The sequence below is a fragment of the Colobus angolensis genome, unplaced genomic scaffold, assembly GCF_000951035.1.
Source record: "Colobus angolensis palliatus isolate OR3802 unplaced genomic scaffold, Cang.pa_1.0 Scaffold314, whole genome shotgun sequence".
Lineage (NCBI taxonomy): Eukaryota > Metazoa > Chordata > Mammalia > Primates > Cercopithecidae > Colobus > Colobus angolensis.
In genome coordinates, this window is record NW_012116422.1 from 393489 (window position 1) to 420459 (window position 26971).

Below are 26971 nucleotides of genomic sequence, written 5' to 3' on the forward strand. Positions count from 1 at the left end.
AAAAAGGTAAAACAACACAAAACAAAAAACAAAACAAACAAACAAAAAGCACTGCCAAGAGACAAAGCAATCAACAGAGCAGTCTACAAAAATTAGAGTGGATCCTGATGCTGGAACTACCAGACAGAGAATTTCAATCAACTATGATTAAATACGTTATAGGTTCACTGGAAAAGGTACAGGCAACACACATAGATGGAGAATTTTAGCAGACAAAAGAAAAATATAAAAGTAAAATGAAAATGTTAGAAACAAAAGACACAGTAATAGAGATGAAGAATGTCTTTGACATGCTCATTGGCAGACTCAACACAACTGAGTTAAGATCAATGAAATTAAACACGGGACAATAAAATTACCAAAGAGAGAGAGGAAGGAATTGAATGGCATACTAAGATGCAACTAAAAAGGGAGTATAGTAAACTGGGAAGATAAATTCAGAAGATTTACTCAACATACAGCACAAAGTCATCATGAAGAGGTGAAAAATAAGAAAACTAAGAATATACAGATGAAAGGTTGAAAAAAAAAAGTTCAAGAAGGTGACAGAACAAGACAATATTTAAGGAAAAAAAGAATTTTTGATGCCCAAAGCAGTCCAAAAAATCCAAAACAGGATAATGAAAAACTACAATACCAAATTACAGAGAAAATATAAACAGAAGACTTTTAATGCAGCCAGAGAGAAAAAAGAGATCAGGAAGGCAATTAGATTAACGTCTGACTCCTCAAAAAACAACGAATGTAAAACAACAGAATGTATTAATTGTGTTAATAAAAAATAATTCTCCTCCTAAAATTGTATTAATGGCAAATCAATCCTCCAAGAATGAAGAAAAATAAAGTTATTTTCAGACAAAAAAGAAAAAAATACCTGAGATACTTAACAACAAAAGATCTTCAGGAAAGAATTTTTAATGGGTGTACTTTAAACATAACACAAGTGTTACCATTACGACGGTCTCATATACAAGAAAGAATTAAAAGCAAAAAATATTAAATACGTGGTTAAATAGGAATAAATAATGACTGCATAAAACAGTAAGGCAAAATTTACAGAATACACAAAGCTAAAATACTGGACAATAGGAATTACATTTGGATACTACCATTAAACTCTTATCAGTTTAGCTACTTGTTAGCCTCAACTGTTTTTAAGTAGGATTTTTTTTTTCTTGTTTTTAGACATAATCTCACTCTGTTACCCAGGCTGGAGTGCAGTGGCACAATCTTGGCCCACTGCAACCTCCACGTCCCGGGTTCAAGTGATTCTCCAGCCTCAGTCTCCTGAGTAGCTGGGATTACAGATGCCCACCACACCTGGCTAAGTTTTGTATTTTCAGTAGAAATGGGGTTTCACCATGTTGGCTAGGCTGGTCTTGCACTCTTGATCTCAGGTGATCCACCAGCCTGGGACTCCCAAAGTGCTGGGATTACAGGAGGGAGCCATTGTGCCTGGTCTAAGTAGGAATTTAAAAATAGTCGGAATTAGCACTAAAAGAAGAGACTATTTCTCCAAGAGTATGGTGGGAAGGAGAGGAAGGAAAAAAGAACTTAAAATAAAGGGGAAAAAACAAGAACAAATGCAAAGCACATACAGTGGTGGAACTAAATTCAGACCTATCAGCAATGACAACAAATACAAATAGAAGAGTCTTTCCAGGTAAAAAAGAATCTCATGTCAAGACCCCAAGTATTAAGACTCACAGAATCCTGATACTTTTGAGAGAAGCCCAATAATTTTAAATATTTCTCTGCTTTCTGGTGAAGGAAATCCCAATCTAATACATTTCTTGGTGTCCACACCCGCTACAAATAATTAACTTAACGAAGGTTTGTTATCCTTTTAGTGGGGAAATGGCACCTACTTATTATCATCATAATCTGAGCTCTATAACCACTAGGAATGGTTTAACTACTTGGATATTGCTGCTTCTAAGCTTTTGCAATGAACAACCCTAGGAAACACATTTTTCTTCTTAAGGTGAAATAATTTGGTAAATACTTTTAAGAGAAAAAAACAGTCATGTGTTGATGCTGACATTTCCTATTGACGTTTTAGACTGGAGTTTTTCTTAACATCTTTAATTTTACACAACTCTTATGCTAAAATAAAAATCTTGATTACTAATGACATTCATTTATGCATCTATTAGTTATATTAACTATAATTATAATTGTAAAATTAAATTATTTCCAATTACATGTATCATAATATATAGAATTTTTCATAATTTATACATAAATATTACCCACACATATATAATTGCTTTAAATTAACAAAATCAACATTACCACTAACATCCTGGTTCCATCACCTTGGATACTAATTTGAATACTAATATTTATATATATGTATAGATTTATGTATATGTGTTATGTTAAATTAATTATAATTAGTTACATATAATGGGCATCTATACACACACACACACAGCCATGTGTCACTTAAACGATAAGGATACATTCTGAGGAATTAGTTGTTAGGCAATTTTGTCATTGTGTGAACATCACAGAGTGCACTTACACATAGACAGTACAGCCTACTACTTATCCAGGCTATACAGTATGGCCTATTGCTCCCAAGCTACCAACCTGTAAAGCATGTTACTGTACTGAACACCGTAGGCAATTATAACACAATGTTAAGTATCTGTGTATCGAAACACAGAAAAGGTACAGTAAAAACACAGTATTATAATTTTATGGAACCATTGTCATACATGTGATCGGTCATAACCAAAACATTGCTCTGCAGTGCATGACTGTACAGAAAACTGTAAAAAGACCACTAGTAGGCTGGGCTCAGTGGCTCACGCCTGTAATCCCAGAACTTTAGGAGGCTGAGATGGGTGGATCACCTGAGGTCAGGAGTTTGAGGCTAGCCTGACCAACATGGTCAAACCCCAACTCTACTAAAAATATAAAAATTAGCTGGGAGTGGTGGCATGTGCCTGTAATCTCAGCTACTCGGGAGGCTGAGGTAGGAGAATCACTTGAACCCAGGAGGTGGAGGTTGCAGTGAGCTGAGATCACGCCACTGCACTCCCGCCTGGGCGACAGATCGAGACTCCATCTCAAAAATAATAATAATATTAAAAAAAGACCACTAGTAACACCAACAATGAGACAACTGGCTCTTTCTGTGCTAGGGGACATACTACATTAGGAATGTACAGGTAAAATACTGTCTCTTAAAGTCACCAGAAATAATAATTCTTCGTGGAATTATACCAAAATTTTACATATATTAAAATCACGTATTTTGTTTTTTGGGGGAAAGAGTAAATTTTTTCTCCTTTTGAATTGTTTTTAGTATATAAAAATATTTACATGGCTCCCCTAAAATTGCTTTTCTTTCTCAGGTTTCTTCTAGTTCTCCTTGCTTTTTTATTCTTTTAAATGATATAAAATGCAAAACACAAAATAAACACTATACCTGATGGTATATTTCACTGGGATTTCATTATATTCATAAGGTAAACTAACAAAAAGTAATATCCTTATTCTGGTAACTCCATACCTAAGAACATGGCATCTCTTTTTTTGCTCAAGCTTAATTTTTTTATTTCAGGGGTAAACACATTGTTTCTGCACATTTGTTAAGTTTAATCTTAAGTGTTTTGTTTGTTGGTTTTATAGATGGAGTCTATGTTGCCCAGGCTGAAGTGCAGTGGCTATTCACAGACAGGAATAATGGGGACTACAGATGTGTGTCACGACACCCAGCTTAAGTATTTTTCATACAGTTTTTGTAAATGTATTCTTCTTCCCTTACGTGACATATGTTACAGATCAATTTCTTTACCCCTATTTTAAAAATATCCTGGGATTATGATGGGAATTGCACTAAATTTTAGACAAATTTTGAGATAAGTTATATCTTAAAAATATTGTCTCAACTGATTTAAAGAAGATCTAAAAACAACTGTTTATGGTTTTCTGTGTAAAGGTCTCCTACAACTTTTTTTTAGATTTAATCTGATGTATATAGACGGTCTTGATGTTCATAAATGGTATGTTTATAAAATTCAATTTTCTACTTGCTTGTAAGGAGAAATACAATTGATTTTTATGTATGAAAAAGTATTCAACGACCTTGCTGAAATGACATAAATTTCAAAAGTTCACACTTAGGTTATTTGGGGTTTTCTACATACAAATTATGTCATCTGTAAATCGCAGTTTTACATTTTTTTCCAATCTCTTTCTTCCCCTGCCTAAATGCATCTCCTAGCCAATAGTTTTGGTATGGTGAGCTTTCTTCATATAATCCCAAATGTTGGGAGAAAGTTTTCAATGTTTATTATAGGGTTTCTGCAGGTAACAATTACGTTATAAAGGTTTCATTCTCTTCCTAGCTTGCTAAAAGCTTTTAAAATCATGAGTGGGTTTTGATTATCAAGAGCTTTTTCTGCATCTACAGAAATTATTACCCAATTTTTTTTCTCTAATTATATCAGTGTAGTGAATCACACATATTTTCAAATGCTAAATCAACTTGCGATTCTGGAACTAAATTCAATGTAGTCATGTTGTTTTATCCTTTGTATGTATACTGAGATTCAACTACCTAAAATATTTAGATTTTTACATTTATTTTTATTTAAAAATACTAACCTATAATACTGCTTTTGTATAATGCCCTTGTTAGGCTGTTATAAACATTATAATAGGCTCCTAAAATAAGGCAAAGAAGTTAATCTTTTTCTATTTCCTGTTAGATGCTAAGTATTATTTCTTCTTTAAATGTTTGGAAAAATTTACCAGTGAAGCCACATGGGTCTGAATTTCTAAATGAAAATGTTTATAATTACAGATTCACTTTCTCTGCAGATCTTCTATTTGTGTGTGTATGTGCTAGTTTGGTGATTTTTTTTTTTTAAGGAATTTGACTAAAACTTCAAACTTACTAGCTTTAAGCTTTCCATACCATCTCCTTTATTAGCATTTTAAAAATGTTTGCTGGATCATAGTAGTGAATCCTTTTTCATTCCTGATACTGATCGTATGGCATGTTTTATTTTTGATTATCTTTGACAGGGGTTTATCAATTTCCTTAGTCTTTTCTGAGACTCAACCTTGTCCTTTGTCAATCCTCACTATCCTAAGTTTGCTTTTATGCCATTGATATTTATTTTTATATTGATCTTTATTATTTCTTGGCTTGTGATTTCTATTCATATGCTGCTCTTTTAATTTCCTGACATGAACACTTTACTGTCAGCCTTTGCTCTTATACTACTAGGGCTTAAATTTCACAACAAGAAAGGCTTACACTGAATTCTACACATTTTAATAGGTCATATTTATTCATTTAAAATATTTTCTAATTTTCTAACTAATTCTTCTTTCTTTTACAAGCAATTTAGAGCATATGCCTGAATTTCAGAATTTGTATTTTTTTTAGCTGTGTTTTTATAATTGGCTTTTAAATTAATTTCATGGTGGTCAGAAACTATAAAATTTCAAATACTGAAATTTTGAGACTTGCTTCTTGTCCCAGTATATGGTCAAATTTAAAAAACATTCCAAGCACACTTGAAAAGTAGGCACAGTCTGTTGTTGATAGGTGTAGTGTTCCCTGTATGTCTCTTAGGTAAAATGTGTACATGATGAGGTTCAAATCCTCAATATCCTCACTGATTCGTGGTGGTGGTTTTGTCAGTTACTTCGGAGGTATATTAAAATCTCTTGTTCAGGCACAGTGGCTCATGCCTGTAATCCCAGCACTCTGGGAGGCCGAGACAAGAGGATTACCTCAGGTCAGGAGTTCAAAACCAGCCTGGCCAACACGGCGAAACACTGTCTCTACTAAAAATACAAAAATTAGCTGGGTGTGGTGGGGCACACCTGTAATCCCAGTTACCTGGGAGGCTGAGGCAGGAGAATCACTTAAGCCTGGGAGGCAGAGGTTGCAGTGAGCTGAGATTGTGCCACTGCACTCGAGCTTAGACGACAGAGCAAAACTTCATCACAAAAAAAAACTAAAAATAAAAATCTCCCACTGTAATTGTGAGTTTGTCTAGTTCTGATTTTACTAAGGACAATTTTTGTTTTATATATTTTGAAGACATGTAAAGCTTCAGGATTGTGTAACCTTGATACAGTTAACCTTTTATCACTATACAGTACCATTCTTACATTAAATAACGCTTCTTGCCTAAAAGTATACTTTGGCCCAGGCATGGTCGCTCACACCTATAAGTCCAACACTTGGGGAGGTTGAGGTGGGAGGACTACTTGAGGTCAAGAGTTCGAGATCAGCCTGTGAAACATAGCAAGGCTGTCTCTACAACAACAACAACAATAACAACAAATAATTAGCTGGTATGGTGGGATGCATCTGTAGTCCCAGCTACTTGAGAGGCTGAGGAGAGAGGCTCACTTGAGCCCAGGAGTTCAAGGCTGCAGTGAGCTACTGCACCACTGCACTCCACTCTGGGCAAGGCTCTGTTTCTTTTAAAAAAAAAAAAAGAAGTTAAAACAAGGAGATTACTTTATAATGTGTCAGATTAAGATGACTAACTTATTAGGTGATCAAGAATGTGTTCAGTAACAGACATTTCCAATCACCAGTGGAGTTATTCAAATCTGTACAAACAGACAAAATCATTTGACCATTTTTCAATTCTGAAAAATTTCATCTATTTTGGATTGTTTTCTCCTATAACTCATAAAGCATTTAAAATTATACCAATCAATAAATTAAATTTTTGAAATTTAAAAACTACCAGCCATAAATATATGTAACTTGATGTGACTTTTTATTTTATATACTTGTTTTTCTGAAATACTGAAGAATAATTTGGAGATATCATGCTTCTTGAACCCAAAATACGTCAACATGTATTTGCTAACAATAAGGACTTTGTCTTACAGAACCACAATATGGTTATCAAACTCAGGGAATTTGATATTATCCAATCTGCAGTCCATATTTTGAATTCATCAATTGCACCAACAATGTCATTTATAGCTATGCCTATAAATTTCTCCTTTTCTTCCTCCTCATATGCAAATATTACATAAAGTATGTAAAATAAGCACTAAAACAGGATGTATAACACTGAAGTAAAAGCAGTATTTCTTTTGCATACAGTATGAGAAATACAAAATACAACTAAAAAGTGAGAAAAATCAATACTGCCTGGGCAGTTTCCTTGCCATGTTCCTCAATACATACATTTAAAAGAAAGAATTCTGAGGCTCTAATAGGAATCCCATATATTCAGTGCTTAAAGAAAACAAATTTGAAACAATACATACTCCATCCTTGAACAAACTTGAATTCAAGAAACATTTACTGAATACTTACTTTGCAGGCAGCACTCTGCAATACTCTGGGAGATACAATAAGACATAATCTTTGCCCTGTAAGAGCTTAAAATCCAGTTGCTCACATAAAATTAGGGATAGTGAGTTCATGGTTATATAGATGATCCAGTTTAGGAAAGAGAAAACAAAATATTTGAAGATATCTGACTATAGCACCACGAAATGGAAAAGTAGTTTAGTTTTAAGCCCTTACATTAAGAATTCAATTTCTCTTCTTGACAGTTCAAATCTAATCAGATGACATGGTCATCTACATGAGATCCTAGTAGGACAATAAGTCCACTCAGTATATGCTATTTTCTAGTAAGGTCATCTTAGAAAAAGGTAAAAGCAAGCTGTGTTCTTGATTCTTCTAATACTTAAAAAACAAAACAAAAACCAACCAAACAAAAACCATATTCTAAAGTTAGATCAACTACTTAGCTCTTTTAAGAAAAAATAAAGAATTATTCCTTAAATAAAAACTTATCTCAAATAATTAAAAAGTGAAAACACTAAGACCATTTCTTACTTGGATCTAATCATATGTCTTTTTACTTTTCTCTACTTCATTCTCTCTAGTCTCGGGCACAGACTACAGAATTCAAAGTTTACTGAAAAAGTGAAACTGAATGGGAAAGAAGAAATCACTTGAGGCTGGCCGCGGTGGCTCACGCCTGTAATCTCAGCACTTTGGGAGGCCGAGGAGGTGCATCAACTGAGGTCAGGAGTTCGAGACCAGCCTGGCCAACATGGTGAAATCCCCATCTCTACTAAAAAATACAAAAACTAGCTGGGCATGGTGCCAGGTGCCTGTAATCCCAGCTACTCAGGAGGCTAAGGCAGGAAAATTGCTTACATCCGGGAGGTGGAGGTTGTAGTGAGCCAAGACTGCACCACTGCACTCCAGCCTGGGCACCAAGAATAAAACACTGTCTCAAAAAAAAAAAAACAAAAAAAAGTCACTTGAAAACTCATGACCCCCTTTTAAAAATTTTTAGTTTTCTGGTAGAAGGGGTAAAAAACATCAAATCTGCAAATTATATATAAGTGTATTATGTTTCACACTCTCTTGAGGATCAAAAAAAGTCTGAATAGACAGAAACAGATAAACTTGGTAGATGGTTCTGACGCTACTTGATAAAATCTCTAAAAGGTCATAGTAATAAAACCTCCGTAAGCGTTTAAAGCCTACTACATTTAAAGTTAAAACTGAAGCATATCAAAAACAATTCAGCATTCTTTAAAGTTCTTACCACAATCATTTCTGAAGGCTCTAATACAAGACAATCACATCCTCTTTTTCCTCCAAACTGCTTACCAAAACTATAAAAACAGAAAAACAATTTCTTTAGCAAAGGTTATTAATAAAATATATCAATATAGGAAAAAAAGCAACAAAAAAAGCCCTGAGATGTTAGCCAAGAAATTCTGATCCTGTCACTTATATTAAGATTTTCTAAAAAAGAAAGGAAAAAAAAAAGAAAACTTTCTCAATTTCCCAGACATAACAGATCTCAATATAATACTACATGAAAATTCTTTTTAAACTTCTGCCTTTAACTAGTCCCTAAAATTAGTTATAAAAGATACCGATCTAATCTCAAATTTTTAACATCTGTCAATATATGTTGAACAAAGGAAAAAAATACACTTAATAAAAATCTCATAAAAGTGATAACCTGATTAGGCAATGTTTTATAAAAGTAAATTATTATAATCTTTTGGGAGCAGTATTAAGACAACAGATATTAAAAATAAAAAAACCTTAAAAGATATTCACACTTGAGTAGTCTCTTGGTATCCAACTGGGATTGGTTCCAGAATCTCCAAGGATACAAAAATCTACCAATGCTCAAGCGCCTAACATAAAATGATGTAGCATTTGCATATAACCTATGTACATCCTCCCATATGCTTTAAATCAACTTGAGATTTTTAATAATACCTAATACAGGGGAAATGCTACATAAATAGTTGTTATACTTTATTGCTTAGGGAATAATAACAAAACAAGTCAATATATGCTTAGTAGAGATGCAATCATTCATCTTTTTTTTTCCTCAGGATCAGCAGTTGCTTGAATTAATGATGGATATAAAGTGCCAACTATATATAAAGAAATGTAGTTAGATACAAAGATGACTTTTTAAAAGAAAGTGTTAGAGCCACAGCTCTTTGGAAAAAACTAAAGCTGGACCAGTACTAAAATAAATGTTTTTTATATTCTTGGTCTGAGAAAGATTTCTCAGCATATCAAAAAAGAAAGCAACCACAGAGAAAAAGATACATTTTCATTTTAAAAGATAACCTGAATTTTTTTTAATGGAGAATAAAAAAAAACCCTGTCAACTATACCAAGACACAAATGACTTACATATGAAATATACAGAGCGCACTTAAAATAATGATAAAGCAACCAAAAACATCATTATATGAAAATTTATGAAATTATGAAATTTCATTTCACTAAATATGAAAATTTAGTGCCAGTGTCAGTTAATAAATAAAATACATAAATATTACTCCAAAATAACCAAACAGAAAAAAAAACATTAATTATTCAAACAAAAGAAAATACCAAGAAAAATCTAATAAATAAATAAACCATTTATAAAGAAAATTATACAACTTCACTGATGGGCTAGAAACAAAGCTTAAAGTAACATAGCATATACTTTTATGGGAAGACTAAATATTTAAAAATGTCAATTTCCCAAAGTATAAGGTTCTATACAAATAATAGTTAATAACAAAATTCTAATCAAAATCCAAACAAAGTAACTTTTGAACATAACCAAAAAACCACTTATGTTTTTTGAGACAGCGTCTCACTCTGTGATCACCCAGGCTGCAGTGCAGTGGTGCAATCACCGCTCACTGTAGCCTCGACATCCCTGGGCTCAGGTGATCTTACCATATCAGGCCCAAGTAGCTGGGACTACAGGCATGCACTACCATGCCTGGCAAATTTTTTAAATTTTTTGTAGAGTCAGGGGTTTCATCATTTTCACTATACTGGTCTTGAACTCCTGGGCTCAAGCAATCCACCCACCTTGGCCTCACAAAGTGCTAGGATTACAGGCGTGAGCCACTGCACCAGGCCTCACTTGTATTTTCTTAAGCAGAAGATCTTTATCTTTTGTTTCCCCAAATTCTTGTATCACCTAATACATTTAAAAAAGCAAATCTGTAAAAGTTTGCTTTCATGCAAGATGGAGTAACAGGGACTGGGTTTACTCTCCCACCTGAGGACAAAAACAGAAAACAAAACAAAATACATACAACAACAATTTCAAGACACCAAAAAGAAGGCAGGGCAGGGCTGTAATTCCTGAGGGAGGAAACAAAAAACTAAGATGACTCTTGCAATACACCATTTTACCACCTACAGGCAAGCTCTAGGCTACAATGCAAGAATAGAGAAGCCTAACACAGCCTGACAATTTTGGTGAGTTGAAAAGCTAAGCGTTTTGGGGTGTCGATGACAGGGGAAAGATGCTTAGAATTTGCAAGGCGGTATTCCTGAAAAGAGGGAGCAGCAAAGAGAAAGGGGGAGAGAGAGAAGAAGATTGTGCCTAACAGTATGCAGGAGCGTTTGTGTGCATATATGCTTTGAAGAAAGGTCCTCTTGAGTCTATGAGTGAGTACTGTGGATATGTGAGAACAAACCTAAGAGTCACAGAGGAAATACGACATAATACATGTGGTTCTAGGTAGGGTCCTCAGGAATGTATTTCCTTAGTAACAAAATAAATTAGTCCCACACTAAAGTGCTGAACTTGTGTGAACACATTTAAAAGATAAAGCTAAAAATAATCAAATAGATTCCAATTAGCTAGACTATACATTAGAACAAAACCCAATACTACCTAAAGAGATGCAAAAGCTGGAACCCAGTGACATAAAATTCACAATGACATCAATAAAGAAACAAGCAACAACAACAAACCAGGCATGCAAAGAAACAGGAAAATATAATCCACAACCAAGAGAAAAATCAATCAATAAAAACAGACCCAGAACTATCAGAAGTATGGAAATCAACAGACAATATTATAACAGCTATTTCTATGTATGTTTCATAAATACGACCACAACAGAGAGATATAAAAAAGACCTAATGCAATATTCTATCAAATCATATGCAGACACATAAGGTCTGTTTGTTCCATTTACCAGTAATGTTAAAATTGGTGAGTAGCTTCAGACAGTGTCAACTTGATCCACCGTTTATAAAGTTTCCTCTCAATTCTCCATCTATTAGTTTCAGCACTTTTTTTATCAGTATGTAGATTGAAAGCGTTATTAGAGCTATTAAAATACGTATTTTATATTTTGATCATTCTTTCTGAATTTATTAGCTGGGGGGCACTAATATAAAGAAAAACTCTCAACTATTTGAGTTCCTAGAACTACTGTTTATATAAAGTGAATTCACTGTATATAAAGTGAATCCTATAAAAAAGTTTCAGAAATATATTAATTTAGCAAGATTGAAGAATACAAGCACAATACCCAAAAATCAATTGTTTCATTGTATATTAGCAACAATCAGAAAATAAAATCTTTTGACTCCATTAAAAATAGAATAAAAATGATACATTTATCAAAATACATACAAGACTTCTACAAAGCTACAAATTTAAAAACTATGAAACAATGCTGAGAAAAATTGAAGAAGACCTGATTAAAAAGAGATATATCTTGTTTATGCATTAAAATGGCAATTCTCTCCAAAGTGTTCTACAAATTCAATACAATCACACTAAAAATCCCAGAAAGTCGTCTTGGAGGACTGACATAATGACCCTAAAATTTACATGGAAATGTAAAGAGCCTAAAATAGCTAAAACTACTTTGGAAAATAAGAACAAAGTTGAAATATTTATAATATCAGATTTTGACACACTATTAAAGCTAGAATACTCAATGTGGTATTTGATCAACTTATAGATCAATAAAACAGGATAGAGAGAACAAAAGGAGACCCAAACATACATGTTCAACTGATTTTTGGCAAAAGTACCAAAGGAATTCAATGGGAAAAGATAATCTTCCCTATAAATGGTGGGGAACAACCAGATACCAATACAGAAGAAACAAACGCAGTGAGGGATGGAGCTCTTAATATAACACCATAAACAAAAATTAATTATAAGTGGATCAGAGTCGGGCATAGTGGCTCACGCCTGTAATCCCAGCACTTTGGGAGGCAGAGGCTAGCAGATAGCTTGAGCTCAGGAGTTCGAGACCAGCCTGGCCAACATGGCGAAACCTCGTCTCTACAAAAAACAAAAAAATCAGCCCGACATGATGGCACATGCCTGAAGTCCCAGTTACTCGGGAGGATAAGGCAGGAGAATCACTTGTACCTGGGAGGTCCAGGCTGCAGTGAGTCATGAGCATGCCACTGTACTCCAGCCTGGGTGACAGAATGAGACTCTGTCTCAAAAAAGAAAAAAAAAAAAAAAAAAAAAGGATCAAAGACACAAATTTAAAAATTAAAACTAAAATATAACAATAAAATTTTTGGACATGCCCTATATCAGAAAGTTCCCTTCTGTATGTCTAGTTTGTTCAAAGACTTTATCCTGAATGAGTTTGATTTTTCCCAGATGCAGTTTTTTTTTCTGCATTTACTGAAAGGATCATGTGGTTTTTGCCTATTATTTTATTAATGAAGTATATCATATGAACTGACTTACAAATGCCAAACCAACCTTCCATTTCTGGGATAATCCCAACTTGGTCATGGTATAAAATACTTTAAATATAAACCAGGATTCCGTTTCCTGTTATTTGGTAACAATTTCTGCATGTATATTCATGAGGAATAATAATCTGGAATTTTCTTTTCTTGTGATCTTTGCCTACTACTGGCAGCAGTAACACTGGACTCATAGAAATTAGCTGAAAGCATTTTCTGTACCCTTACCCTAATACAAACTCTTTTGGAATGTAAGTAATAATGCTTCTTATGTTTGAAAACATTCAGCTGTAAAGTTATCTGGGTCTACACTGCTCTCTGTACTCAGTTTCTTTTTTTTTTTTTTTTGAGCCTTTTTTTGTTATGTATGTCTTCGCAAGATTTGCCCAAGTTATTGATAGCAAGTTGATCATAAATTTCCTTTGTAGGCTGGGCGAAGTGGATCACCTGAGGTCAGGAGCTCGAGACCAGCCTGGCCAACATGGTGAAATCCCGTCTTTACTAAAGATACAAAAATTATCTGGGCGTGGTGGTATGCACCTGTAATCTCAGCTACTCAGGAGGCTGAGGCAGGAGAATCACTTGAACCCAGGAGGCGGACGTTGCAGTGAGCCAAGATCATGCTATTGCACTCCAGCCTGGGTGACAAGAGCAAAGCTCTGTCTCTACACACACACACACACACAAAAAATCCTTTGTAATATTTTTCTTTAGGATGGTAACGTCCCCTCTTTTATGCCTGATTTTGGAAATTCGCATCTTTTTTTTTTTTTTCATGGTCAGTCTAACTCAAAGTTTATTAACTTTTGTTAACCTTTTGAAAGAACCAACTTTGTGTTTCAATGATGTTTCTCTATTATTTTTCTTGTGTTTATTTCACTGATTTCCACTGGAACCTTTCTTGAGCTTGCTTTTGAGTATATTCTGTTCTTTTCATTCATAAGATGGAAACTTAAGATGACTGGATCAAAACCATTTTTTTCTCATAAACATGATCTAAATTTCCCTGAAAGTATTGCTTTAGCTGCATCCCATAAATTTTAATGTGGGTTCACTTCCACTGAGTTCAAAATATTTTCTTCTAATTTCTCTTGTGAAGTCGTCCTTGGTCCATTTATAAATATGTTATCTAAATTCTCATATTTCTTTCTGATACTGATTTATAATGGAATTCCATCGTAGTCAGTGGACAAACTTCAAATGATTTCATTCTTTTCAATGTACTGAATTTGTGTTATGTTCCTAGATTATATGCCCTATCTGGAGAATGGCCCATAAATCTTGAAAAAAAGATTATATATCAGATCAAAGTGGTTGGTAATACTCTTCAAGCTCTACCTTTACTAATTTTCAGTCTAGTGGTTCTACTATTGAAAGACTTTTGAAATCACAAACTGTAACTGTTGAACTCCTACTAATCCTTTCAATTCTGTCAGTTTTTACTTCATATATTTTGAAGCTCTGCTGTTAAATATACAACAAAAATTGCTATGTATTTCTAATGTATTAATCCTTTTAACACTATGAAATTTTGCTCCTGGTCTCTAATATTTCTTGTCTTAAAACCTATTTTGACTCAGGCTCTAGTTCTCTCATGAATACAGTTTGCCTGGTATATCTCTCAATCCTTTTCAACTTATTTGTGCTTTTACAGCTGAAGTGTGTTTCCTGTAGACAGCATATAATAGGATTTTGAATTGTCATAGAACCTGATAATCTCTTTTGATTGGAATATTTAGACTATGCACATGTAATGAAATTACTAACTTGTCTGGATTATGTCTACCATTTTCCTATTTTTTAAATGTCTCATCTGTTTTGTTCCTCTGTTCTTCCTGTACTACCATCATCTCTGTCAAATATTTTTGTTTAGTGTCCCATTTTAATTCCTTTGTTGATTTTGTAAATGTTATTTTTGTTGTTTTTTTTTTTAGCGATAGGGTCTCATTCTGTTGCCGAGTTGGAGTGAAGTGGTATGATCATGGCTCACTGTAGCATTAAACTCCTGGGCTCAAGCTATCCTCTTGCCTCAGCCTCTTGAGTAGCGAGGACTACAGTTGTACACCACCACACATGTTTTCTTGTGGAGACAAGGGTCTCCCTGTGTTGACAAGAAGATCTCAAACTCCTGGCCTCAAGTGATCCTCTGGCCTTGGCCTCTCAAACCACTGGTATTACAGGCATGAGCCATTGTACCTGGCTGATTTTTGCTATATTCTTGATGGATCTGTGGGATTGCAATATGCTTCAGGAACAAGCAAAGGTGGTCCACTCTCACCACTTCCAATGAACACCATACTGGAGATTCTCGCCAGTATAATAAGGCAAGAAAATACATTAAAGGCATATAGACTGGAAAAAAAGAAATGAAACTATGTTTATCATAGTAGACTGATCCTGTAAATAGAAAATTTTAAGGAATCTACAAATATAAACTACTAGATCTAACAAAAGATTATATCAAGGTCACAGTATATAAGATCGATATGCAAAAGCCAACTGTATTTCTATATACTAGCAATGAATAAAATGAAAATGAAATTAAGATACAATTCCATTCATAATCCTATTAAGAATAAAATATTTGGAAATGATTTAACAAAAGTATAAGACTTATACACTGAAAAATACAAAATATCACTGAAAGAAATAAAAGATAAATATATGCAGAAGCAACCCATGTTCATAGGCTGGAGACACAATACAGTTAAGACTGCAGTTCTCCCCAAATTAATCTATAGATTCAAATCATTTCCTATCAAAACCCCGACAGGCTTTATGGTATAAACTGACAAGCAGATCCTTAAATGTATATAAATATACAAAAACCTAAAATAGCCAAAGCCATTATAAAAATGAACAAAGTTGTAAGACTTACTGGATTTGAAGTTACAATAAAGTTATAATAATCAAGATAGTCAGGATTGGTACCAAGATAGAAAAATATTTAAATGAGATAGAACAAACGGTCCAGAAAACAAACACACACATTTATGGTTAACTGATTTTGAATAAAGGTACCAAGGCAATTCAATGGGCAAAAAAACCCAGCCGTTTCAATAAACTGTGCTGGGTAAAATGAATATGCAAATATCCATATGCAAAAATATATATATACAAACAAAACAAAAAATTAACTCACAATGGATCACAGACCAAAATGTAAGAACTAAATTTTAAAAATTCTAGAAAAAGCTGTAAGATTAAATAACCGTGAGGTTGGTTTAGTCAAAGATTTCTTCGCTATGACACCAAAAGTTCTATTCTCAAAAATAAACCTTAAATTATATATCATCAATATTAAAGTTTTATGCTTCAAAAGACACTATTAAGAAGTCACAGACTGGCTAGGCACGGTGGCACATGCCTGTAATCCCAGCACTTTGGGAGGCTGAAGTGGGCGGATCACTTGAGGTCAGGAGTTGAGGCCAGCCTGGCCAACATGGTGCAACCCCATCTCTACTAAAAATACAAAAATTAGCCAGGCATAGTAGTGGGCACTTGCAATCTCAGCTACTCGGGAGGCTAAGGCAGGAGAACTGCTTGAACCTGGGAGGCAGAGGTTGCAGTGAGCTGAGATCACGCCATGGCACTCCAGCCTGGGCAGCAGAGAAAAACTCCATCTAAAAAAAAAAAAAAAAAAAAAAAAAGCCACAGGAAAGAGAAAATATATGTAAAATATATGAGAGACATAGAACTTGGATCCAAAATACATACATTCTTACTACTTGATAAGACAGCACAATTTGGACAAAATGTCTGAACAGACATTTCACCAAAGAAGATACAGGAATGTCTAGTAAGCACATAAAAAGATCCCCTACATCACTCCTCACTACTGAACTACAAATCAAAATCACAGTAAGATACTGTTAAATATACCCCAGAATGGCAAATAATATAGAAGATTGTGAATACCACGTGGTGGTCAGAATGTAAAATGGTACAGTCATTTTGTAAACAATTTGGTTTTTTCCCAAGAAGGTAAACACGTACTTATATAACATAGCAATTCCACTCCTACATATCTATAATAAAGAAGTGAAAACACATGGCCATATAAAGACTTTTATGTAAATTTTGATAGAAGCATTTTTGTGACAGCCCCAAATTAAAACAACTAAAATTTTCAAATTTTTTAAATCTTCTGAATGGACAAAACGCAGTATCAACAAAGAATTAAAGACAATGTTGCATTATTTTAAAAAATGGACATGCTAGAATTGATATGTGCTAAAACATGGGTGAGCCATAAAAACATTATGCTACATGAAAAAAACTAGATTAAAACTATACAACATATTCCATTTACAGAAAATAGCAGAAAATGTAAACCACTCTCTCTATATATGTAAAATACTCTCTCTCCAGAAAGCCGAACCGTGGTTGTCTGATAATGAAGGTGTGGAAAGTAGAGATTACAAAGGGGCAACCAGATAAAGGTCATCTACGAAAAATTTAGAGATAAGATTATACTTGGTGAAAAGCTGAATGAATGCTTCTAACTCCCCACATCTTCATCCCCAACTACTTTTTTTTTTTTTTGGAGAGGGAGTCTCGTTCTGTCATCCAGGTTGGACTGCAGTGGTGCAATCTCCACTCACCGCAACCTCTGACTCCCAGGTTCAAGCAATTCTCGTGCCTCAGCCTCCCGAGTAGCTGAGATTACAGGTACATGCCACCACCACACCCAGCTAATTTTTGTATTTTTAGCAGAGTCGAGGTTTCACCACTTTGGCGAGGCTGGTCTCAAACTCCTGACTTCAGGTGATCCACCCGCCTCGGCCTCCCAAAGTGCTGGGATTACAGGTGTGAGCCACCATGCCTGGCCCCCAACTACTTTTTATTAATAGACTGAGAACAAGGATGTTTGCTCCACTCTGTCACAACAATGTACTATAGCTTTTCCCTAGTACAATAGGAAAAAGAAAAGGCTTTCAGATCAGAAAAATAAGAAGTGAAGCTGTGTATTCACAGATGACAAGATCGCTTATGTACAAAAACACTGAAAAAAAAAAAACAACAGCAATTAGAATAAGTGATTTAATAAGGTTGCAAGATGTAAGATCAGCATATACAGTATCTCTACACTGAAAACTGCAAAACATCACTGAGAGAAATTAAAGACCTAAATAAATGGAGTGACGTACCTCATTCATGGTTTAAAAGAACCACCTATTAAGATGTTCACTTCTCCCTAAACTGGTTTATAGATTCAGTGCATTCCCAATCAAAACCCCAGCAGGTATTTTTGTTTTTAATTGACAAATTGATGCTAGAAATCATATGGAACTGCAAAGAACATATGAAAACAAATAACCAAACAATTTTCATGAAGGGGGAGGATCCATACTGTAAAGTCCTCTGAGCTGGCTGCACATGGTCAAGCCATCCTGACACCCCCCACCCCACCCCCACCTTGTGATGATGTACTTTGTGATATTCTCCATCCTTCAGAATGTACTTTGTAAACATCCATTCCCCAACTGCAAAAATTGCTCCTACCACCACCACCTATCCCAGACCTGTAAGAACTAATGATAATCCCACCACCCTTCGCTGACTCCTTTCTTGGACTCAGCCCACCTGCACCCAAGTGAATAAACAGCCTTGTTGCTCACACTAAACCAGATCAGGTGGTCGCTTATATGGAGGCACGTAACATTTGGTGCCAAAAACCCAGGACAGGGGAACTCCTTTGGGAGATCGGTCCCCTGTCCTCACACTCCTTCCGTGAGGAGATCCACCTATGACCTTGGGTCATCAAACCAGCCAGCCCAAGGACCATCTCACCAATTTCAAATTGGTAAGTGGTTCTTCACACTCGGGTAAGCAGTTTTTTCGGTCTCTACCTAACCTCTCTCGCCTCCCTTCAATCTCTCTCTTTTCAATTTCAGTTTCTCTCCCCTCCTGGTAGAGACAAAAAGGAGACACACTTCATCCGTGCATTCAAAAACTCTGACATCAGTTACTGACTTGGGAAGACAGTCTTCCCTTGGTGTCTGATCACCGCGGGGACGCCTACCTTGATCATTCACCCACATTCCCTTGGTGGCAGGTCAACTGCGGGGACACCTGCTTTGGCTGCTCACCCACATTACAGCCCAGGACTCAGTCAGGGATGCCTACTGGAAGCAGACCTCACACCCGGTCTGGCTTACAGTTTAATTTAGCAATTAGCTCTCCCCCACATGCCCAATAACTTTCTCTTAGAGACGTGGCTAGAGCTGAAGACATAGTCAGGGTACATGTGCCTTTTTCTCTATCAGACCTTTCCCAAATCAGCCAGCGTTTAGGGTCTTTCTCTGATATCAGACTCCACTAAACATATACAGTGTAGAGCTGCCCACCTCCATTTCTCCATGTCTCTACCTTCTCTTTAAACTTACCTTCTCCACTATGGGCAACCTTCCGCCATCCATTCCTCCCTCTCCCCCCTTAGCCTGTGTTCTTAAAAACCTAAAACCCCTTTGACTAACACCTGACCTAAAACCTAAACGTCTTATTTTTTTCTGTAATACCACTTGGCCCCAATACAAACTCGACAATAGTTCCATGTGGCCAGAGAATGGCACTTTCAATTTGTCTATCCTACAAGACCTAGATAATTTTTGTTGAAAACTGGGCAAATGGTCTGAGGTGCCTTATATCCAGGCATTTTTTCCACTTCGCTCCCTCCCTAGCCTCTGCTCCCAAGTCAACTCGTCCCAGATTTTTCTTCTTTCTCTCCCATCTGCTCCTTTCGGTCTCCGCTCCAAGCTCAGAGTTCTCTGAATCCTCCTTCTCCACTGACCCCTCTGACCTCTCTCCTCCCCCAGCCGCTCCATGCCAGGCTGAATCGGGTCCCAATTCTTCTGCAGCCTCTGCCCTCCTACCCTATAACCCTTCTATTACCTCCCCACCTCACACCTGGTCTGGCTTACAGTTTAATTTAGCAATTAGCTCTCCTCGACCTGCCCAACAATTTCCTCTTAGAGAGGTGGCTGGAGCTGAAGGCATAGTCAGGGTATGTGTGCCTTTTTCTCTATCAGACCTTTCCCAAATCGGCCAGTGTTTAGAGTCTTTCTCATCAGACTCCACTAAATATCTACAGGAATTCCAATATCTAACTCAGTCCTACAATTTAACCTGGAGTGACTTAAATGTCATCCTGACCTCTCCCCTCTCCCCAGAAGAACAAGAAAGAGTTTACTTTCTAGCCCAGTCCTACGCAGATACCCGCTGGCTTCATGAGCCAGGCTTCCAAGAGGGCACCAGGGCAGTTCCCCGAGAGGATCCCCATTGGCAATACCAGACGGACTCCCCATGTTAAAGATAGGCAAGATTACATGGTCTCCTGCCTAGTCGAGGGGCTCAAAAAGGCAGCATACAAACCTGTTAATTATGACAAGCTAAAGGAAACTACCCACAGTAAAGATGAAAACCCAGCCCAGTTCATGGCCCGCTTAGCAGCTGCCCTTAAACATTTTACAGCCCTAGACCCAGAGGGGCCAGAAGGCTGCCTTATCCTTAATACACATTTTATCACCCAATCCACTCCTGACATTAGGAAAAAATTCCAAAAGTTGGATTCCGGCCCTCAAACCCCACAACAGGATTTAAACAACCTCACCTTCAAGGTGTTCAGTAACAGAGAAGAAGTCGCCAAGAAGCAACGTATCTCTAAATTACAGCTACTTGCCTTCACTGTAAGACAATCAATCCCCAGCCATGTCTCCAGCATACAAAACCTTCAGAACATCCAAGCCACAGCTCCCAGGGGCTCCATCGAAACCTCCTTGTGGACCTTGCTTCTAATGCCAAAAGCGTGGCCACTGGGCCTCAGAATGCCTGCAGCCTGGGATTCCTCCTAAGCTGTGCCCTGCCTGTGTGGGCCCCCATTGGAAGTCGGATTGTCCAACTCACATCGCCACTGCTCCTAAAGCTCCTAGAACTCAAACCCAATGTTCCTTGGCCAACTCCTTCCCAGATCTCTTGGCCTAGTGGCTGAAGACTGACGCTGCCCAGTTGCCTTGAAGCCCCCTGGACCATCATGGACACCGAGCTTCCAGTAACTCTTACAGTGGAGGGTAAGTCCATCCCCTGTTTAATCGATATGGGGGCTACCCACTCCACATTACCTTCTTTTCAAGGGCCTGTTTTCCTTGCCCCTGTAATTGTTGTGGGTACTGACGGCCAGGCTTTAAGAACCCTTAAAACTTCCCAACTCTGGTGCCAACTTGGACAACATTCTTCTATACACTCTTTTTTAGTTATTCCCACCTACCCAGTTCCTTTATTAGGCCGAGACAGACATTTTAACTGAATTAACTGTTTCTCTGACTACTTCTGGACTACAGCCACACCTCACTGCTGCCCTTTTACCCAATTCAAGGCTCCTCTGAATCCTCCTTTCGTGTCTCCCTACCTTAATCCAAAAGTATGGGATACCTCTACTCCCTCCTTGGTGACCAATCAGGCACCCCTTACCATCCCATTAAAACCTAATCACCCTTATCCCACTCAATGCTAGTACCCCATCCCACAACAGGCTTTAAGAGTTTAAAGCCTGTTATCACTTGCCTGTTACAGCATGGCCTTTTAAAACCCACAAATTCTCCTTACAACTCCCCTATCCTACCTGTCCAGAAACCAGACAAATCTTATAGGCTGGTTCAGGATCTTCGCTTTATTAACCAAATTGTCTTACCTATCCATTCTGTGGTGCCAAACCCATATACTCTCCTATCCTCAATACCTCCCTCCACAACTCATTATTCCGTCCTCGACCTCAGAGATGCTTTCTTCACTATTCCTTTGCACCCCTCATCCCAACTTCTTTTTGCTTTCACATGGACTGACCCTGACAGCCACAAATCTCAGCAACCCACCTGGACTGTACTGTTGCAAGGCTTCAGAGACAGCCTCCATTACTTTAGTCAAGCTCTTTCTCATGATCTACTTTCTTTCCGTCCATCTGTTTCTCACCTTATTCAATATATGGACGACCTTCTCCTCTGCAGCCCCTCTTACGAATCTTCCCAACAGGACACCCTCCTGCTCCTTCAACATCTATTCTCAAAGGGGTATCGCATATCCCCCTCTAAAGCCCAGATTTCTTTCCCATCTGTTACCTATCTCGGCATAATCCTTCATCAAAACGCAAGTGCTTTCCCTGCTAACCGTGTCCGGCTAATCTCCGAAACCCCAACCCCTTCTACAAAGCAACAACTCCTTTCCTTCCTAGGAAAGGAAGTTTCCTAGGCGTGGCTGCATACTTTCACCTTTGGATACCAGGTTTTGCCATCCTAACTAAACCACAGTATAAACTCACAAAGGGAAACCTGACTGACCCCATAGACCCTAAGTCCTTACCCCGTTTTCATTCCTTAAAGACAGCCCTAGAAACAGCTCCCACATTAGCACTCCCTAACTCGTCCCAATCCTTCTTCTTACATACAGCTGAAAAACAAGGATGTGCAGTTGGAGTTCTCTTACACAGGAACCAGGCCCACGACCTGTAGCCTTCCTATCCAAACAACTTAACCTCACAGTTCTAGGCTGGTCCTCATGTCTATGTGCAGTGGCAGCCACTGCTTCAATACTTCTAGAGGCCCTCAAGATCACAAACCATTCCCCACTTACTCTCTACAACTCTCATAACTTTCAAAATCTATTTTCCTCCTCACACTTGGAGCATATACTTTCTACCCAACTCCTCCAACTATACTCACTATTCATTGAAACTCCCACAATTACCATTGTTCCTGGCACAGACTTCAACCTGGCCTCTCACCTTATACCTAGCACCAAACCTGAACCTCATGACTGTATCTCTTTAATCCATATGGCATCCTCCCCATTTCCCCATATTTCCCTCTTTCCTGTTCCTAATCCAGACCACACTTGGTTTACTGATGGTAGTTCTTCAAGGCCCAATCGTCAGTCACCGGCAAGGGCAGGCTATGCTGTAGTGTCTTCCACATCTGTCACTGAAGCTACTGCCCTGCCCGCTTCTACTACCTCTCAACACGCCGAACTCATTGCTTTAACCGAGGCTCTCACCCTTGCAAAGGGACTACATGTCAATATCGACACTAATTCCAAGTATGCCTTCCACATCCTACATCACCATGCTGTTATATGGGCAGAAAGAGGTTTTCTCACCACACAAGGGTCTTCCATCATCAACGCTTCCTTAATAAAAATCCTCCTTAAGCCTGCTCTACTGCCCAAGGAAGCTGGAGTCATTCACTGCAAGGGGTATCAAAGGTCACCAGATCCCACTGCTCGAGGCAACGCCTATGCTGATAATGCAGCAAGTATTCCCAGATCTGTCCCTCACAGCCAGTTTTTTTTTTTTCCTTCTCATCTATCACTCCCACCTATTCTCCCACTGAAACTATTACCTATCAATCCCTTCCTATTCAAGTCAAATGGTTCATGGATCAAGGAAAATTCCGCCTTCCTGCCTCACAGGCTCATTCTATCTTATTGTCCTTTCATAGCCTTTTTCATATGGGTTACAAGCCAATGGCCCATCTCTTAGAACCTCTCATTTCTTTTCCATCATGGAAATACATCCTCAAGGAAACTACTTCTCAGTGTTTCATCTGCTACTCTACCACCCCTCAGGGATATCTCAGGCCCCCTCCCTTTCCTACATATCAAGCTCGAGGATTTGCCCCCACCCAAGACTGGCAGATTGACTTTACCCATATGCCCCAAGTCAAAAAACTAAGATACCTTTCAGTCTGGGTAGATACATTCACTGGATGACTAGAGGCCTTTCCCACAAGATCTGAGAAGGCCACCATGGTCATTTCTTCCTTTCTGTCAGACATAATTCCTCGGTTTAACCTTCCCACCTCTATACAGTTCGATCATGGACCAGCCTTCATTAGTCAGGTCACTCAAGCAGTCTCCCAGGCCCTCAGCATCCAGTGGAACCTTCATTCCCCCTACCGTCCTCAATCTTTGGGAATGGTAGAAAGAACTAATATACCTTACCAAACTCAGCCTCCAAATTAAAAAAGACTGGACAGTACTTTTACCATTTGCCCTCCTTAGAATTAGAGCCTGTCCTCAAGAAGCTATAGGGTATAGTCCATTTGAACTTTTATATGTATGTACTTTCTCGTTGGGTCCCAACCTCATGCCAGACACCAGGCCTCTAGGCAACTATGTTCCAGTCCTCCAGCAGGGCAGACAGGAAATTCGCCAGGCTGCTAATCTTCTCTGGCCTACTCCAGATTCCCAGACATATGAAGACATCCTAGCTGGACGATCAGTTCTTGTTAAGAATCTGACCCCTCAAACTCTATAACCTTGACGGACCAGATCCTACTTAGTTATCTATAGTACCCCAACTGCCGTCCGCCTGCAGGACCCTCCCCTTTGGGTTCACCGTTCTAGAATAAAGCTGTGTCCGTTGGACAGCCAGCCTGATCTCTCCTCTTCCTTCTGGAAGTCGCAAGTACTCTCCCCTACTTCCCTTAAACTCACTCACATTTCTGAATAACAGTAATAACCCTTATGAGCCTAACACATCCCTTCATTCTATTAGAGGTCTATTCGTCCTTACCCTACTTTTTGCAACATGGCTTTATGCAGTCACCCCCACTAGTTCGACGGCACCCCAAAAACTTGTCATCCCTACTATCTTCTGTCAAGTCATACTCCTAGTCACCATTCTCAACTACTCGTAAATGCCCTGCCCTTGTTTAGACTGCCGCTTTACACTTTTCCTCCAAACCATCATAACTGATTATCTCCTGGTTTTACCTCAAACCACCACCCTTAACTCTCTTGGAGTGGATAGATCTTCAGTGGTAAGGTACACTCCAATTCTTCTATCCTGATGAAGTCCTTTTTTATTAACTTTTCTACTCACTCTTATCCTTGTCCCTATTCTCCACTCTCTACCTCTCCCTAGTTACCTCCAGCATACTATCAATCACACCCCACTCTCTCCTCCCTGCCTCCAATCCTTCTCTAGCAAAGAATTGTTGGCTATGTGTTTTCCTTTCTTCCTGCTCTTACACAGCTGTCCCCACTCTACAAGCCAACTGGGCTACCTCTCCTGTCTCCCTGCACTTCCAAACCTCCTTTAATAGCCTTCATCTTTACCTGCCTGTGGAACTTCTTTACTTTCTGGACAGATTTGGTGAGAATTCCCCAGACATTTCACACCAACAAGCTGCCACACTACTCCGCATCTACTTATGGCACCTTTCTCCTTATGTCAATTCCACCCCTCCCATATTTGACCATAGGGGTGTCAATTCCACCCCTCCCTAATATGTGACACCCCTCACATATTAGGGGTGTCAATTCCACCCCTCCCAACATACAAACAACTATCCCTGTTACCGTTCCTTTATGCATCTTCCGACAACAGCCTACTGGAATTCTTTTAGGCAACCTTCCACGTCCAAATGTTCCTTTACTCTTTATCTCCAGAACCCAGTCACACACATTAACAAACAGATGGGAGCATTCCAACTTCGCATTACTGATAAGCCCTCTATCATTATTGACAAACTAAACAACATTGGCAGTCACTATTGTTTAAGAAGACACCTACCTTGCATCTCACTCCATCCTTGGCTATGCTCACCCTGCTCGTCTGACTCTCCTCCTGGCCCCTCCTCTTGCTTGCTTATAACCAGCCCCATGAATAGCAGTGAAAGGTTATTCACAGACACTGCACTTTCTCATACACCATGAGAACAGAACCTCTCCCTCTACGCAGTTGCAACATCAATCCCCATTACAACCTCTAATGGCTGCTGCCCTTGCTGGATCTCTAGGATTTTGGGTGCAGGATTCCTCTTTGAGTACACCCTCTCACCTTTTCACTTTACATTTCCAGTTCTGCCTGACACAAGGTCTCTTCCTTTTATGTGGCTCTTCCACCTACATGTGCCTACCTGCCAACTGGAAGGGCACATGTACTGTAGTCTTTCTTACCCCCAAAATCCAGTTTGCAGATGGTCCCCCTCATGACACCAACACGACAAAAAGAGTCATCCCACTAATCCCTTTACTTGTGGGCCTAGGACTTTCTGCCTCCACTACTGGACTTGGAACTGGAATAGCAGGCATCTCAACCTCTGTCACAACATTCTGCAGCCTCCCTAATGACTTCTCTGCTAGCATTACAGACATATCACAAACTTTATCTGTCCTCCAAGCTCAGGTTGAATCTTTAGCTGCAGTTATCCTCTAGAACCGCTGAGGTCTCAATTTACTCACTGCTGAAAAAGGACTCTGTATATTTCTTAATGAAGAGTGTTGTTTTTACTTAAATTAATGTGGTTTGGTATATGATAACATCAGAAAACTCAAAGATAGAGCTCAAAAACTCAAAAATCAGGCAACTAATTATGCTGGACCCATTTGGCTACTCTCTAACTGGGTATCCTGGCTTCTTCCGATCGTTAGTCCTCTAATACCTATGCTCCTCCTTCTCTTATTCAGGCCTTTAGTCTTCCGATTAATCTCTCAATTCCTATGAAACTGCATCCAGGCTATCACTAATCACTCTATACGACCAATGCTGCTTTTAACAACTGTACAACATCACCCCTTACCCCAACATCTTAGTTCAGTCTAATCTCTCCCACTTTAGGTTCCTGTGCTGCCCCTAATCCCGCTCAAAGCAGCCCTGAGAAACCTTGCCCATCATCCCTCCATACCGCCCTCAAAATTTTCACCCCAAGTTTTCACTACTCTTTTTCATTTTATTTCTTCATTATTAACACAAAAAGATAGGAATGTAAGGTCCTCTGAGCTGGCCGCGCCATGGTCAAGCCGTGGTGACATTCACCCAGTCCCCACCTTAGGGCCATTTACTTAAGGCTTCTTGAATTTGTGTTTTCCCCTGGCCATAGTTATTCATATTGGCTCAGAATAAATCTCTTTAAAATATTTTACAGAGTTTGGTTTTCCTGTTTGTACTTT

The 26971-nt window shown here is 38.2% G+C and overlaps 1 protein-coding gene across 5 annotated transcripts in view; it reads right to left on the reverse strand.

Annotated features, from left to right (window-relative positions):
• The window catches only part of RAPGEF6 (Rap guanine nucleotide exchange factor (GEF) 6), a 222103-nt gene that overhangs the window by 129193 nt on the left and 65939 nt on the right, over positions 1–26971 (reverse strand). For all 5 annotated transcript variants that reach the window (XM_011951038.1, XM_011951041.1, XM_011951037.1 and 2 more), the window contains exon 5: positions 8574–8643. In XM_011951038.1, coding sequence (XP_011806428.1) covers positions 8574–8643 — 70 coding nt within the window. The remainder of the gene's footprint in view (positions 1–8573; positions 8644–26971) is intronic.